Below are 16,639 nucleotides of genomic sequence, written 5' to 3'. Positions count from 1 at the left end.
TTTATACAGACAGATGAAGATCAGAGGACTGGGAAAAGTATCACCTACCTATCTCTTGAAGGGTCTCATGCCTGCTTGAGGGAGGGCTCAGTTTATGAAGTTGCTGCTGAAATATGTATCATAGCCTGACATTTTAAGAGAAAAAAACCATAAATGCCAGGGATTTTTTTTTTTATTTCTCACCAGTGTGTAAGGAGTGTGTTTCTTCAGGAAAGCAAGAACCTTCTACCATGTAGGCAGGAACTATTAAGTGAGGGTAAGGGGCCATCCAAGGTGAGAAACTACTCCAGTCCTTGAAAAAATGACTTCTAAAATCAGAGCTGAGACATCCAGCATAAAAGAATGTGAGATAACTTTGGGTATGTGCCCTCAGAAAAGGCATAGAAGAAGGGAAGATGAAGTATGGCAAAGCAGATTTATTGGTAATAGAATATAAAGCTGCTTTTACAGTGCCTCATTTTGCAGCCAATATATTATTTCTCACTTTTAGAACTCCCTAAATTCACACATAAAGCTAGTAGAAGCAAACTACATAATTGCTTGAAACAAGAGAAATAAAAGCAGACTTGTTAATTTAATGGTATTTTAAGCAATAATTATTTTAAGCAGAAATAATTAGATTTCCCTTCAGTTACATGTAAGAGCATGTATTTCAAGCCAAATCAGGGACAGAATTAGAATATATACCAACATTATTCTCTCATGCAGAAACAAGTATGGGGAAGAGTCTGAATGATGGCCAAGGAAGTCCTACTTATGGAATTTTTTCCAAAGCTGTTTGATTCAGGTGGGACTAGCTAACTCTGGAGAGGTATTTGTCCCAGTTGTCCTTGTTCCTCCATACTGCCTCTTAGCAGGAGGAGAGAGAGACAATTGAACATTTTTGCTTGGCTTGTATTTATGTTAAACCCCAAAGAACGAGATTGTCAAGATGAAGGGAGAAAAGTTGATGTTTCTAGGTTATGACTCCTGGGGAATTTTATTCCACTGCTAAGAAAGCTTTAGCCCCTTTGTGAAGACAGCTTCATTATGACAGAAGAACCAAACTGGTAACTGTGGACCATGGATGATCTTTGATGTTTTTTATTCTCTTTCTGTCATACTTTTGGCCTTTCCAAAGATGTTCAAATAGTTGCTCAGGGCAAGCTGCGTATCCTGTGTATCCACTTGTCAGCGCAAACCTCTGTGAAGCAGCCTGAAGTATTTGGGTTTTTTGTTCTTCATTCACAGTTGTTGGGCACGGGCATATTTTGTCAAAGTAATGAAGCAAGATGCTTAAGAGTTCAGGGGTTTAGGCTTGCTTCCCAAGGCTACTTAGTACAGATCAAAGGACTGCATGCCGACTCCAACCCTCAAATCAAAGTCTTTTTGATACAAATGGCAGATTTTCAGAGTATTTTGGCTCAAGTCGTATTTGCACCTCTCCATTTCTAAAACCATAAGAAAAATTTTCATGTAAATGACTTCCAGGAATACTGATTTTTAAAAGAAGCCGATTTTGTTACAGACAGTGAAACCCATAGACAGCAGTTGCTTTGCTTATCCACTGTAGTCAGACGGAGTTGTGTTGCCACAGGATGAGAACTGTACTGAATGCTTCTTCAGTTCAAAGTGAATCAAGGGTATAATTTTAGAGCTGAAAGACGTTGCTTACAGTTCAAGTAAAGAACTGCAATTTATTTTACCACCCATCCTATATTGCCCATTTAGATTGGAGGCCTTCAGGCCTGGAACTCTGCCTGTGCATTTCACATGTACAGTATTCTCAGGATACAACATAAATAATAATACATCAGCATTGAAGGGAATATCCCTGTGGAGCAATCCACAACTGAGTGAACTTCTCAGATATTATGGAACAAGGCCAGCATTACTTCAAAAACATTTTTCTTAGACAAAGTCAGTCAAACGCCTAAATTAAAATCCCACTCTATTGCTTTGGTCTTATCAGATGGAGTATCTGTATGTTCATTTAATAACCCTCTCATGCATTTTATCTTTATGCTTAATTTAAATATGAGAAGCAAACACATTTTATATAGATGTTATTCTCCAATTACTACAAAAGCTTCTGAGAATCTTTGATCATGAGAATGTTATTTCAAATCCAGTTGTGCTTCACAATGACTACAGAGCAGTAAAGAGATTGGAATGCACTCTTGTAACTGACTTGATTTATTTGGTGGTGGGGTTTTTTTAGGCAGAAATTCCAACAAAACTGTAATGGTAACAAGTGTCTGATGTAGTGATTTAGCATGAGATGCAGTTTACAAAATGTTACTATTATTGAAATACTGTAGACTGTAAAATTTTATTTATTGTTCAGGGACAGTACACTAGAGGTTCAGCAACAGAGTTTTGGTTTTTAAGGGGTATTTTTACACAAAATCATGGAGAGGTGACACAGGCCACTAACCAATATCAACAGCCTTGTGCCATGGACACGGTCAGATTAGACTATGAACAAACTTTAATTAAATTTAACTTTGCAGACAATGAAACCATGAAAAGTTTTACTGCTTTTCCATTTTCCGCATACATACTGTGTCAGCCTGTAGCACTGAAACCCATACAAATGCATTTCATCATCTTTACAGCAATGACTTTGTTTCTACCTTTTATTCTTGAGGGAAAAAAAAACAGAAAGAATTAATAGCCTTAAAAGAAGTGTCTTCTCTCTATTCTCAGCAAATGTACAAAACTCAAGATTCATTTTTTATTAATAAAAAGCAAGCAAAATTTATAGCACAGTTTATTTTAAATTCCTGGGAATTGTAAAACCCAGAGAACTACAGACCAGTCAGTCTCACCTCCATGCCTGGTAAAATCTTGGAGCAGATTCTCCTGGAAGGCATGCTAAGGCACATGTAAAACAACAAGGTGCTTGGTGACAGCCAGCATGGCTTCGCTAAGGGGAAATCCTGCCTGACCAATTTGGTGGCCTTCTATGAAGGAGCTACAGGACTGATGGACAGGGGCAGAGCAGTTGATATCATCTACCTGGACTTGTGCAAAGCGTTTGACACTGTCCCACACAACATCCTTGTCTCTAAATTGGAGTGTCATCAATTTGATAGGTGGACCACTCGGTGGATAAAGAACTGTCTGGATGGCTGCATGCAAAGAGTTGTGGTCAATGGTTCAATGCCCAGCTGGAGACCAGTAACAAGTGGTGTCCTTCAGGGATCAGTGTTGGGACCAGTCTTGTTCAACATCTTTGTCGCTGACACGGACAATGGAATTGAGTGTGCCCTCAGCAAGTTTGCCGATGACACCAAGCTGTGTGGTTCTGTTGATATGCTGGAGGGAAGGAATGCCATTCAGAGGGACCTTGACACACTTGTGAGGTGGGCTGATGCCAACCTCATGAAGTTTAACCATGCCAACTGCAAGGTCCTACACCTGGGTCGGAGCAATCCCAGGCACAGCTACAGGTTGGGCAGAGAAGAGATTCAGAGCAGCCCTGCGGAGAAGGACTTGGGGGTGTTGGTTGATGAGAAAATGAACATGAACTGGCTTCAGTGTGCACTCACAGCCCAGAAAGCCAACCGTATCCTGGGCTGCATCAAAAGAAGCGTGACCAGCAGGATGAAGGAGGTGATCCTGCCCCTCTCTCGTGAGACCTCACTTGGAGTATTGTGTGCAGTTCTGGTGTCCTCAACATAAAAAGGACATGAAACTATGGGAACAAGTCCAGAGGAGGCCATGAGGATGATCAGGGGACTGGAGCACCTCCTGTATGAATACAGGCTGAGAAAGGTGGGGTTGTTGACCCTGGAGAAGGCTGCGTGGAGACCTCATAGCAGCCTTTCAGTATCTGAAGGGGACCTATAAGGATGCATGGAAGGGACTCTTCATTAGCATCTGTAGTGATAGGACAAGGGGTAATGGGTTAAAAAGGGGAAGTTTAGATTGGTTATAAGGAGGAAGTTCTTTACTGTAAAGGTGGTGAGGCACTGGAATGGGTTGCCCAGGGAAGCTGTGAATGCTCCATCCCTGGCAGTGTTCAAGGCCAGGCTGGACAGAGCCTTGGGTGATATGGTTTAGTGTGAGGTGTCCCTGGCCATGGCAGGGGGATTGGAACTGGATGATCTTCAGGTCCTTTCCAACCCTACCTGTTCTATGATTCTAGTCTGAATTCAGCTAGACTGCACGAGCTGTTTGAAATTGCAGTCTCATGGCTGTTAAACCCTGTAGAATGAATCTAGTAGGAAACAGGACTAGCAGACTGATCAATAATTATATGCTTAAAGAGTACAAACTACTACCCAAGAGGAGTTACCATATGCTGGTTTGCAGGCCTCACAGTTGGGTGAATGCTAAATCTGTTTTACCCTTGCCCACAACATTCTGTCATGATCCAGGGCAATGCCCATGTTCATATAACACTGCAGTTCCTGGGTGTTGCTGATAAGGGCTAAAAAAGGAAGACTCAGAGCAACCACAAAGCTCTGTAAAGCAGCAGATGCTTTAATCATTTCCAAACAGTGTGTAGGAGAGCAGTGGAGTCCAGTCTAAGTGCCTATGTTGTTTCTTGCCTCACCATGCAAATATGCTTAACCTGGAGCAGGAACGAAAAAAAAAACCAGTTCAAATTTGCCCAGTACATAGATTTGTTCTACTTAAAAGGTGCATGGCTTCTCAAAGTAATAGGAAATTAACTCCATCTAATTTAGATATGTTAATTTACTAAGGATTTAACCCTTTCCTGAGGTGGTGGCTTTATCCAGGTGGAAGAAAAGCACTGAATTTGTATTCTCCAATACCCTAATTAATAAGTCTTGCAGAGCTGACTGCAGCTCACTGTGAACAGCACCAGTAGAGAGTATTTTTATGGTTAAGAACATCTAAAACCATGAGATACAGGTTTAGTCTTCCTCAGGATTATTCAACTTACGGAGTAAATGCTTTAACTACTTTGTAGACTTACATACAGAAACAAGGAATAACTCCAGAAGTTAACACAAGCCCCTCAAACCTAAGTTTTCAAGATTCTCCATATTACCTACTCAGAGTTCAGGTGGCTTAGGACCTGAGTGGAGCTTTAAGTGGGACATAGTTATCACTTGAATCAGGACAGTGATAAAAATGACTTGATTAATTCTTGCTTTAATAAATATAGACAGGAAGAGGAAGCCACATGCTGGCCCTGCTACATTCATCAGATGCAGCCCATGGAACAGCTGCAGCACTATTCATTCTCCCAAAACTCACCCTGTAACAAGATTACATGCATAGAGGCATAAACCTTGTTGATTTTTGCCACCTCTTAATACCTGTATTTATCCAACATGGTAGTGCTTAAAGATGCAAGCTTAGAAAATATGATTTCACTGTGAAATGATTTCAGATCTTTTGTTCGGAGTCATTAAACTGAAGCGCTGTTTCATCTGATCAATTCAGCAGGTGAAGAAGACCTTTTTAGCCATATGTCCTGTTTACTGCTCCTATGAATAAAGAAATAAGAATGTTTCACTGAAAAGCTTTGGAAATGTGTTTGTATGAAACCCATGCATTTTAATAACATTATAGATCAGAGGTTAAATAAAATATGCTATTAGAAATAAGGCTGAATTTTAGAGTAGGAAAAATGTGAGATTTGCCAGACATTGCAGTATTAGGCACTGGGGGAAAAAAGCTGTCCATCACTTCAGGGGAAAGTATTGGCAAAGCAGAGGCCAGTAGATCAGATGGGATTTGTTTCTCTCCTAAGGTACCAAATTCTGAGAACTGTGGGAATAAGTGCCAGCCACTCCTTTAACACATGAACACCTTAAAAAGTGTAGTAATTATGAAGGAGGGATTAGGACAAATACTGCATTTTCCAATGCTAATGAGTTCTTTTTATGGCCTAATCACTAGGCATTGGGGAGGTTTTTCCTAAGAAAATTGAAATGTAAATCTTAGCTTCAGATGTGTATTGGCTATTTGCATAGGCCAGTCTTTCACTAGAAATTTAGAAGATTTCATGTTCCAGCTTAAAGCATTTTAAAATAGAAATAGTATAAATGTATTGTAAATGAATGTTAAAAATTAATCCAAACTTTCTTCTTTCCTTACTTAAGTTGTGATGTTCTTCCCTACTGTATTTGGGAAGATTAAACGTTTCAACATACTTGGAAGCTGAAGGTTCATTCATAGTGTTCATTAAGAAAAGAAGCTTATGAACTCTATCAACATGAAGCTTAAAAAATGAATTACTTTTACTTATGGAAAATCCTGTCATTTTGCACCTGCAGTTGAGTGTGAGCAAAGTATACAGTCCAGTCCCTAAGTTACGTCTTGTTCATTCATGTTGTCTGAAAGAGCAAAAAACAGCCAACCTGAAACCAGCCCCATAGATTTGTATTTTGAAAGCTGCTTCCCTTGCCCAAGTGAATAAAAATCGCAAACAAACATTCACCCTTCTCTTGCCTCCTGGCACAGCACATTTCATTTGCTCACAAGGTTGCTGAACAAACTACAAATGCACCTTGTCTAATCAGATGACCAAGTCTCAAAGCAAATGAGATCATTGATCTCCTGTAATCTCAGTAGCTAAAATGCTGTTGAGACTGGAGAATACTTCGGACATCCCTGCCACCTGGTGTCTGGTAAACAACCTCATGTCTGAAACCAACCTGAATTGCTCTTAAATATGTATTCCCATTAAGAAGCAAACAAACATTGATGTATTTAATATGGATTAAAAGCACAAACAGGAAAAGTGTCTTTAGGTTGGTGTCATTACCAGAAACTGTCTAGAAAGAAAAGGAACAGGGTGACTTAATGTTCCTTCCAATCCCACCTCTAGTAACCACAAAAATTCTCAAGTAAATCTTTGAATTCAGTGTATTTACACATCTCCTGTTAGCAATGACACTTCTGATAAGAAACCTCCCTTACACAACTTCACAGTCTGTAAGGTACAGCATGCCAAACCCAAAGGCAAAAAGTTATATGAGGTGGAGCTACATAAAAAAAGGACTAGCAATAAATAATACTGAGCAGTAAGAGAGTAAGCAGGCAGGGTCTGAAATTACTGTGATGACTATTAATGTATCTGAGCAAAATACTTAAAACTCCCAAGGTTGTATAGTGGAAGTGGCAATGACACCACTTTTGTATGTTTGATGCTTGAAGGAAACATTCCTCATTGGCAACACTGATAACATTAAGCATAGAAACTGAGGTAAACCATGTTTCATCTTTACCTGTGAAAGGGTTGTTTCAAGTGGGGTCTAAAGCTCCAGTGTGGGCAACTGGAAAAATTACTGTGCAATTCAGTGATGATCAAACTGTACCTATAGCACAGTGAGGGCTGGGTTTTTTTTTTTTCCTTTCCTTTGCAAACCAAATTGAAATACATGTGTGTTTTACCATTGTAACTCTGGATGAAACCACAGTCTAAAGTCAGTCTGAGCAGTATAAATAGTGAGCATATAAGTGAGCACCCTTGGCAAGCATGAACTATAACTGCCTGGAATCTCTTCTTTGAATGGCTGCCAGAAGTAGAATGTCGCGTTTGGGTTTTTCTTCAAGGCAGCGGAGGTCAAATACAACTGTGTGTTTGGTGCCCCACTATTTCAGTTCTAGGAACTTTGAAAATGGCATGCACTAGAAGGTCACCTCTATATTGTACATTTACTGTGTACACATACTATCTCGGGCACTTGCATCAGCATCTCTTGTAATAGCAGAGCACATAGGTTACGTTTAGACCTATCTATTAACAGAACGAGGGATGCATGGAGAGAAGGTAGCTAGCTATAGCTTTACTTGTGAAATGCAGGCAGGTGGGGTTTTTCCACAGCTATTCTTAAGGCGATATTCTAAACTGCTTAATTCTCATTAACTTTTTCCAGGATTTCGTTACTGCCTAATACAGGGCTCAGTGGCTTTCTCACCATCTGAAACAAATGCTTTCTAATGAGAGCACAGAACATAAGAAGGAGCTTTATAAAGCAGAAGATATTCTTCCCACTTTCTATCAACAGTAACTGCTCAGCACAAACAGATGTCAGTACTATTTTCTTGCCTTACTATTGATGGGGAGAACTAATGACTCTTGTATGATCTTTACAGAGAACACAAAGGGGTGGAAAAAGAAATACAGTAAGTTGAAGGAGAAAACCCCTGCTTAACCACAAGGAAAAATTATGTTACTTGCCTAGCATGTCAACAGCTACTAGCAGTGGGTCCAGGATCATTGCTTCTGTGATGTTGAATACTAGGCTGTTTATGGGATGTTTAAAATATGTAAACAAAAAGAGTACTTTAAGCTCTTAGGAAAATGTTGTATTCAAAAGGTATCACTGTTCTCTTTTGGTCCTTTCAAGCCTGTTGCAGCAGACCTGCTTTTGTTAGTCACAGCTCTTGCAAACCTCTTTAATATTCCATCTGATTTACTCTACATTAGTATTACTTTAATGTCAAATACAAAGATTGTAATGTTGCATATAACCTAGTACCATGAAACCTGTGCTTTCCATTCCTGTTTTGGTTTCACCATGCACAAATGGAACTTAAAAATCTCCTCAGAAAATTGAATAAATCTGCAGGAAGCCAAGAGAAAACACTTGAACTCACTTTACACTAACCCTACTATTTTGTTCCTTAAATATCTGCTACTGATGACGGTCAAAGATAACAAAGCAGCGAATAAACCCTTTGGATAATAAGGTATCATCAAAGAAAATGGTATGGATGATTTTACTTTTCACTAAAAAATGTGAAATGGGTGATGTTACACATGCAAAATGATAATACACCATGGCCCACACGAGTCTTATTTTCAGAGCCCAGCTCTGACAATGGCACATTCTACTGTACTGAAATTGCTTAACATTCTTCTTCAGCTGCTGCTTGAAAGGAAATTGGCTCCTGAATCAATAAACCAAACCAGTTAGGTAGCCAGAAAATCTGGGATTTGCAGAAGGCTCTAAGTGGACACACTGGCACAAGCTGCTCCCCAATCTACGTGCATACATAATATCTAATAACTAAATATGCCGAGTTTTAACAGCTGTTTTCTTAACAAAAAACTGAAGTCTACATATTGAGTGCTGAAACTGTTTCAGTTCTAAATCTTTACCAAGCCATGGTAAAAGCCAATCAACAATTGTTTCAAATACGAAGAAATGTGTACTTTGTTTTCAAAGCATCAACAGTATTGTTTTCTATGGGAAAGGGGACGTAGGATGTTTGAATCTCTAATGCAGAGTTAACTGCAACATGGCATCTTGAAGCTGTACAAAAGGTGCCCAAGCCTTTTCAAACCTGGAGGTAGCACCATCCCTGTTCAGCTATTTTACCTGTGCAAAAGGAAAAAAAAAAACAAACACGGAGATGTTACAGGCAAAATAAATACATGAGAGCAACAGCTCTGCAGACACCCATGTCAGTGCTGACGGAGGGCAGGAGGTGCTCCATCCAGGTGCTGCAGCCCATGGTGAGGCAGCTGTGCCCCCATAGCCCATGGAGGTCCATAGTGGAGCAGGTCTCCACCTGCAGCCCAGAGAGGGCCCCACACCAGAGCAGGGGGTGCCCAAAGGAGGCTGTGACCCTGTGGGAAGCCTGCGCTGGAGGAGGCTCCTGGCAGAGCCTGTGGCCCTGTGGGGAGAGAAGTCCACAGTGGAGCAGTCTGTTCCTGAAGGGCTGCACCCCATGGAAGGGACCCACCCTGGAGCAGTGTGTGAAGAACTGCAGCCTGTGGGAAGGACTCACACTGGAGAAGTTTGTGGGGGGCCCAAGGGAAGGACCCCAGGCTAGAGGAGCAGAAGAGTGTGAGGAGGAAGGAGTGGCAGAGACAAGGTGTGATGCACTGGCTGCAGTACAGTACAAATATTAACCAAAGTTCTACAAAACAGGATCAGAACAATTTCCTGCTTCTGATCATAACTTGTGTAACTGCTGCATTTGTATGTGCTAACACAGATGTGGGGCTAGAAACTCTTACTAAGGATACAGAAGTTACTTAAAGTGCTGTCTTCACTGTGCTGATACCAGACAAACATGCATAAATCACTGTAACCAGACTTAAGCTACTTGCGTACCATTATTATTTCAATGTCTGCCTTAAATCAGAGCATGCTGTTTACTGCTGTTCTTGAAGCCCACAGCTGCACAGAGACAAAAAAATACTAAAAAACCACATATTTTATTTTAGCATTAAAGATGCATCTCTACCATCAGTACAAAACCAAGTAAAAAAGTAAACACCGGCATTTTGTGACTAATACGAGACTTAATATAAAGTTTTCATATACCACTCAAATGCAGTTTAAAAACAAAACCAAACAAGAAGCCTGGTCTCCAAGACACCTTCTACTTGAAATAAACTGTTGAGTACCCACAGATTTTACCTACAAACCAAGGATACCTTCTTCTTCTGCCATTTATGAAGTCAAGTTACACACTTCAATCACCTGCAAGTGACATATGCGTAGTCTCAGTTACAGAACTGAAGAGAACACGTACAATTTCACGACTGAAGTCCTTCTGTTTTCAGTACAGGCTCTTGTATCAAGTCAATGCTTGTCACATATCCTTAGACTGATCATCTTCTTCAAGTTTTCTGATCTCACTCTTTAAACAGTTGATGGTTTCACGACTTGCTTTTAGCCTCTCTTTAAGCTCAGCAATTTCAAAACTAGTTTTCTTTTTGGCAGCTTCCAGCTTTTCCCTGGTTTTCACTTCAAGATCTGCAACTGTGGTGGCGACAAAATAAAATGATCACAGTGAGTCCCATGAGAAGTTGTGATCATGTTTTTTTAATTTGCAACAGATGCAATTTGGATGAGGTGTCCTGAAAAAAAATGTATTTTAATGTATTTTATAAATAAATTATATTGCTGGGCCTCGTTTAGCCTGTCAGTTGTGTGGATTGAGTTATATAATTCACTAAATCATAAATCATTTTCCAGAGCTTTTTGAAGATTAAGTAGGAAGAAAAAACAAAAAACCTGACGTGGTAATAGCAAATAAATGGGAGATTACAGAGAGTTACAAATAATTTGTATGTGGTGCCCAGTGCCAGGACACGAGGCCATGGGCACAAACTGAAACATAGGAGGCTCCATCTGAACACCAGGAAACACTTTTTCGACCAAGCAGTAGTACAGGCTGGTTAGGTAGGTTGTTGACCATCCTGTGAATCCTTTTCCATGTACTGTAACCACTTTCTCTCTCTGCCTTACTGGAGTTCATGTATCTCAAAGACTCAGTTGTGCTGCCACTGCTGTTGTGAATATCTGACATTAGAACACCTCGATCTGCTTTGCTGAGATGTTATTTTTAATTTGCTCATGCACAAGTTTTTGTACAAAGCTGGTAAAGCCAATACACCAGGGAGGCCATGGATATCTCTTCTTATCCCAGACATTACATAATCCAGGATCATGGCAAAAAAAAAAAAAAAACCCAAACAACTTAATTTTAACTGCTTCAGTTGCACATTTTAAGGGAATATATACCACAAAAATCCCAGTAAAATTTCTGTTTACTCTCAGGAGAAACATCCAGAAATTTTAAGCGAGAAAAGTTTAAATTTGGACAATACTTTATTATTAAAGATCTTCTACACATAAACTGTAACAACATGCAACGTAAGGAAAATCCACCTCAAGACAGGCTAAACAGAGGTAGAAAATACAAGTAGCTCACAAGTCCACACACTCAAACAGACATAAGGCAGATGGGAATCCGAACTTTGTAGAGCTCCAAACTGATGGCTGTTCTTAGCTCCAGACACTGACTGCCCAAAGCCACCCAGTAACATGTGCTGTCAGGGGAACATGCAGATGAGCCAAAGGCCTGGTGAGCTGGCCTATGCTGGCATTACAGTTTGTAATAACAAGTTAGGGTTTGGGCTCAATAAGTATTACATTTGCTTTCTGAGTACTAAAGAGATGAAATCCAAACATTCAGAACAGAAATCATCAGTAAGTACATCCTAGTTTATGAATTACTATATTTTAATTTCCTTTCTTCAATTCTCTTAGTATTCTGATTTAGTTTTAAAGACAGATTAAAGGACTCAAAGAACATTAAACTATACTTAAGAAGCATGTTACGAAATTACCTGTAGTTCAGTGTTTAAAGTGTGATCTTTGCATGTAGTTAATATCCAGATGAGCTAAACACGACTGTACCATGAACAGTGACCTTGATTAGTTATCTGGTTTAACTCATTTCAAAGATGTTAAACTGGATGTAGATCATGTCAACATCTTCATAGTGAGTAATCCATAAGTAATGTTTTTGCAGCAGGTACACAGATCAGAAAAATCTTAAAAGTTTTTAAATAAGCATTAATATCTTTGCAAAAGTCAAAGATAATTTAATGCGAAACCACCACTTTTTAGCAGCATCCAAGACCACCGTACTGTTACAGCCCAGAAAAAAACAACACTAAAAGCAAAACCAACTACTGTTCATTTCTAAGATTAAAGTATTTTCATTTTCAACTTACACTCTGTTTCATGCTTATAAGCACCTAACGTCAGTTGACGAGACGTTGTTAACAGCTGCTGCATCATTGCAGTAGGATCTTGAAATATCTAATGAAGGAGAGAAATACATGGTATCACTAATGCTCTTCAAAGCAAAGTAAGGATTATGTTGAAAACTTCCATACCATTTCATCATAGAATTCAGAAACTACAGTTTTCTTTCCCAGGATGGCGTTGGTATCGGACTGGAAAAGCTTCAGCAAGTGATACAAGGTTACCTGTACAAAGACAGAAGTTTATTAGATTGACAACTGTAGAGAAATACAAGTCATCTTCTGGATATCAACAAGCAGTATTTGTTCTTACTGAACAACTGTACAGGACTTAAAAATCTTTCAGGAACACAACAATTAATGTCATTTAACTTTAGAATAATTACTAAAGTTTAGTATGAATCATTAAAACACACCAACTACCCAGAGTTACTTTCAAATACTTTAATATGATGATTTTAAAATATTTTCATGATACTTTAAAAATGCCTGGGCAAGTGTTTTAGGATCAATGTAGAAAAACTACCAAGAACACCTTTTCTTAAACATTTCTGAACAGATGGTTTACTTCAAACCAACTCTCCCAATTAGAAAGTGCTTTCTATGACTGTGTCAACCCTTCTTGTGAAAGAAAAACACCAGGCAGGAACTGTGAAGAGCTTCTCACTGAAGTTTCTCTTTGCAGCATTACTCTTCCATTACAGCACTGCAAATGGCAGAAGCCGATGAAGAATGGAAGCCCTCTGCCCATCCCTGAGGAACCACTGACCATTTGGACTATGACCTGGGAAGGGGACACAGAGGTCTCCACTTCCATGAACACACTTGTGAAAGGCTGCGGAAAAGAGCAATACCTGACTCCGGTTGGTACCTCTTGGAAAGGAAGAATCTGACAAGCACTGAAACAGCTTTCCACTAACAGCAGCAAATTAAAAATACACCCAACCAACTTTAGGACAGCTTGGTCAAGCTGTGAAGGGAATTAATACTACAAGTCAGGATGCTGCTGAGCACAGTGGCACAGGAAACCCTTTCTAGTCTACTACCAGTTACCAAGTATTCAAGAAAAACTTAACAGTTTGCCCCTCATCTGGCAAAAAAAAACGGCTAAACAAAAGGATCGAGGTAAAAGGAACTTAGTCCTTCCTGAAATAAACAACCCCTTCCCCTAAAATATGGTAACTGCATTTTCTACCTAAGCCTAGACAAACAAACCTGCAAGATACATCGAAAACATGGGATGGGAAGACTGGGAAGGAAGAAATTCATGCCAATGATTTATGCAACTAGAGATGTGCCTTATCCTGGTTTTGTTAGGAAAGAGGCTACTGCCAGCATAGTACCTTGGCTGTTTTCTGACTGGTTTTGACCCAGTCTGATAAGACCAAGAACAAAAAAAAAAAAAAAGAAAATAAAGTAATTCAAATATCCTAGAAGTAAGAACCTACATGGAAGAAAAATCCCCAGTATGTGCTCAACCCAGGTAAGGTGCAACACATGGTCACATATTAGCAAACGTCAGGGAAGCCAAGCGCAGGTAGAGCAGGTATCACAAATGCAACAATAAATAAAGCACAGAAACAGGAAAACATGGCCAGTTTTCCAATACATCTCATACAGGCTCTATTAATTCTGTGGCTGATGGGGCTTATTTTGACCAGCAATATCCATCCCACAGCTCAGCTTCACATCACTGCAGCAAATTAAGCATTGATAGAAATTCATTGTACTTACAGGCCTTTCATTTGGATCAATGAAAAATATCTTAATGATGATCTCAAATTCACCCCAGCCTGTTTCGGTGATTTCGTAGGGTGGTTTGGTAACGACTGCAGAAGGAATCACAGAAGCGTTAATATGGGTGAGAGCTCCCCAGTAGAACTAGTCAAAATCCCAATCGTAGGAACAAGCCAGGCTCAAGACCTACCTCTCAAGGGGTTCCCATAGCTCTCATGCAACTTGAACTGGATTTTTTTCACATAGGCTGACATGTCCTAAAACAGAAACGCTATTATTCCCAATGATTTATACAGCACACCAAACTACTGGTAATCATCCACAGAATCAACCAGGCTGGACAAGACCTTTCAAGTTATCAAGTCCAACCTTTATCCCAGCACTGCCAAAGACCAACACTGAAGCAAGACACTGGGGGCCTCACCTATACTTCCATGGATGGTGATTCCACACTGCCCTGGGCAGCTTGTTCCAATGCTTGAGCACCCTCACTGTGAATAAACTTTTCCTAATATCCACTCTAAACCTCTCCTGGTGCGGCTTGAGGACATTACCTCTTATCACCTGGGAGGAAAGACCAACCTCACCTCACTCCATCCTCCTGTCAGGTACTTGTAGGGACGGTAAGGTTCCCCCCGTGAGCCTTCTCCAGACTGAACTTCTCAGGTCCCTCAGCCGTTCCCCATCACACCTGTGCTCCCGGCCCTGCACCAGCTCTGCTGCCCTTTTCTGGACCTGCTCCAGCACCTCACTCACTCCATCCATGCATCCCCCAGGCCTGTTGCTTCTTCTGACAAACACAGAATTTCCTCTGACTTTAAGCACGAAAGTCAGGCAGTAAACCCACACACTCCTGCCGGCTGGCGGGTCTGTCACTGCTCTGTCCCCTGTCCTCATAGCCCGGCTTTTTAAACCCCCAGTTCCCAACGCGGGGCTCGGCTGCAGCGGCCGGGCAGGAGCTGCCCCCGGCTCGCGCCTCACCTCGTTTCGGTAAGGCTTCACGTACACCGTCCACTGGTGAGTGTGCCCATCTTCTTCCCTCTTCTTCCCGAAGTACCGCGCCACGTTTCCGTACACGATCGGCTTCACGATGGTGACGCCCTTAAGAAGAACAAAACCAGGGATAAACCACAAGTGACACGCTCCGACAGGCGCCCGCAGCCCGACTCAGGCCGTGTCCGCACGGAGCCGCTCCCGCCCCGCCCCGCGGGGTCGGGTCCGTGTCCGTGTCCGTGTCCGCACCTTCACGCGTCCGCCGGAGTCAGGCCCGAACTCGGCCATTCTCTTGAACATATTGCCCCGGGGGGGCGCCGCCCGCAGCCGCCGCCCGCGCACCGCTCCCGCCAGGCCCCGCCAGCTCCGCCCGGCACCGCTGCCCCCGCCGCTTCCGGCGGCGTGCTGCCGTCATGGCGCCGCGGCGAGGCGGGGCACGGCGCGGGGGGAACATGGCGGAGGCTATGGGGCTAGCGCTCGGGTGCGGCCTTAGTGCTGTGGCTCTCGTAGCGTTACTTCACAAGTCTAACGCAGCCCTGGCCATGGGTGTAGCATGGCGCCCGGTGGAAGGAGCCGTCCTGCTCGAACGGAGCGGTCCCAGGGAGGGTTCTGTGGGTGCAGCGGGAGGGAGAGGCCCGCGTACCACACAGGAAAGGGGTGAAGGAAGGTGGCAGCGTGCTAGTAGCTGTGCGGCCGCACCGAGCTCCGGGACAGTAGGCTGAGTGCTCCAGGAATCCTTGTACATCTCTGGAATATACAGAATACCACCTTCGGCAAGACATGAACCTGTTCTCTTCCAGACAGGAACAAAAGCTGTGTACTTCTTTTTCCCTTGTCCAAAGGAAAGCAAAGAACTGCCCTCTGGCAACTCTCGGTTACCTGAATGAGCAGAGTAAGTCCAGTGAAGCAAGTCCACATCTGCTGCATCTCATGCATTTATCTTCACAAGATAAAACACAGAATGAGGTTAATGGTGTGACAACCAGCTGGCTTCTGTCACTGTTTTATGGTTACTCTGCAACAGAGCTCCTTTGCTCATGGGTAAAGAGCTATATCATCAGCTGGTCTTCTCAGCAGATACCACTTCAGTTTTGCAGCAAAGGGTTATCCCACCACAAGTTATGCTTCTGGCTCAGCATTGGACCAGGTTCAGAGTTGAAAGTTCTCTGGCTGAACAAGGTATAAAAATTAACCGATGCTTAGGTGTAAGCAGCTTGTGCTGGTGGTCCTTGTCTTTGTCAAAACAAGCTGGTTTATCAGGAGCAAACGCCTTTAAATTACAGCCTGCAGGAGGGCTGGGGGAAGCACCTTTCCCATAACAAAGGTAAGCACAGCCCTGTTTGAATTTCCATGAAGTCTGTTGAAACAGCAATGCATCACAGGACTTCTTGCAAGGTGCACATGGTGTTCTTGAGGTGAGGAGTG

The 16,639-nt window shown here is 41.8% G+C and overlaps 1 protein-coding gene across 1 annotated transcript; it reads right to left on the bottom strand.

Moving 5' to 3' along the window:
- Window positions 1-10,119: 10,119 nt before the first annotated feature.
- On the bottom strand, window positions 10,120-15,599 carry YEATS4 (YEATS domain containing 4). The gene is made up of 7 exons (XM_005142578.3): window positions 15,464-15,599; window positions 15,203-15,322; window positions 14,412-14,478; window positions 14,219-14,313; window positions 12,617-12,709; window positions 12,452-12,539; window positions 10,120-10,688 (listed from the first exon to the last, which is right to left on the bottom strand). Exons 1-7 carry the CDS (start codon window positions 15,512-15,514, stop codon window positions 10,519-10,521), a joined length of 684 nt encoding a protein of 227 aa, XP_005142635.1. The 5' UTR covers window positions 15,515-15,599; the 3' UTR covers window positions 10,120-10,518.
- Window positions 15,600-16,639: the final 1,040 nt, after the last annotated feature.

Source organism: Melopsittacus undulatus, chromosome 5 (genome assembly GCF_012275295.1).
Source record: "Melopsittacus undulatus isolate bMelUnd1 chromosome 5, bMelUnd1.mat.Z, whole genome shotgun sequence".
NCBI classification, from domain to species: domain Eukaryota; kingdom Metazoa; phylum Chordata; class Aves; order Psittaciformes; family Psittaculidae; genus Melopsittacus; species Melopsittacus undulatus.
Note: the sequence above shows the minus strand (reverse complement) of the source record. Positions and strands in the feature narration are given on the sequence as shown.

What these genes read in the sequence shown, in the direction of transcription:
- YEATS4 (XM_005142578.3), bottom strand. Translation starts at nt 15,514, where the DNA reads ATGTTCAAGAGAATGGCCGAGTTCGGGCCTGACTCCGGCGGACGCGTG. An exon ending in ACTCCGGCGGACGCGTGAAG is followed by an intron (nt 15,323 to 15,463) that starts GTGCGGACACGG and finishes GTTCTTCTTAAG; the next exon opens with GGCGTCACCATCGTGAAGCC. An exon ending in CTATGGGAACCCCTTGAGAG is followed by an intron (nt 14,314 to 14,411) that starts GTAGGTCTTGAG and finishes TTCCTTCTGCAG; the next exon opens with TCGTTACCAAACCACCCTAC.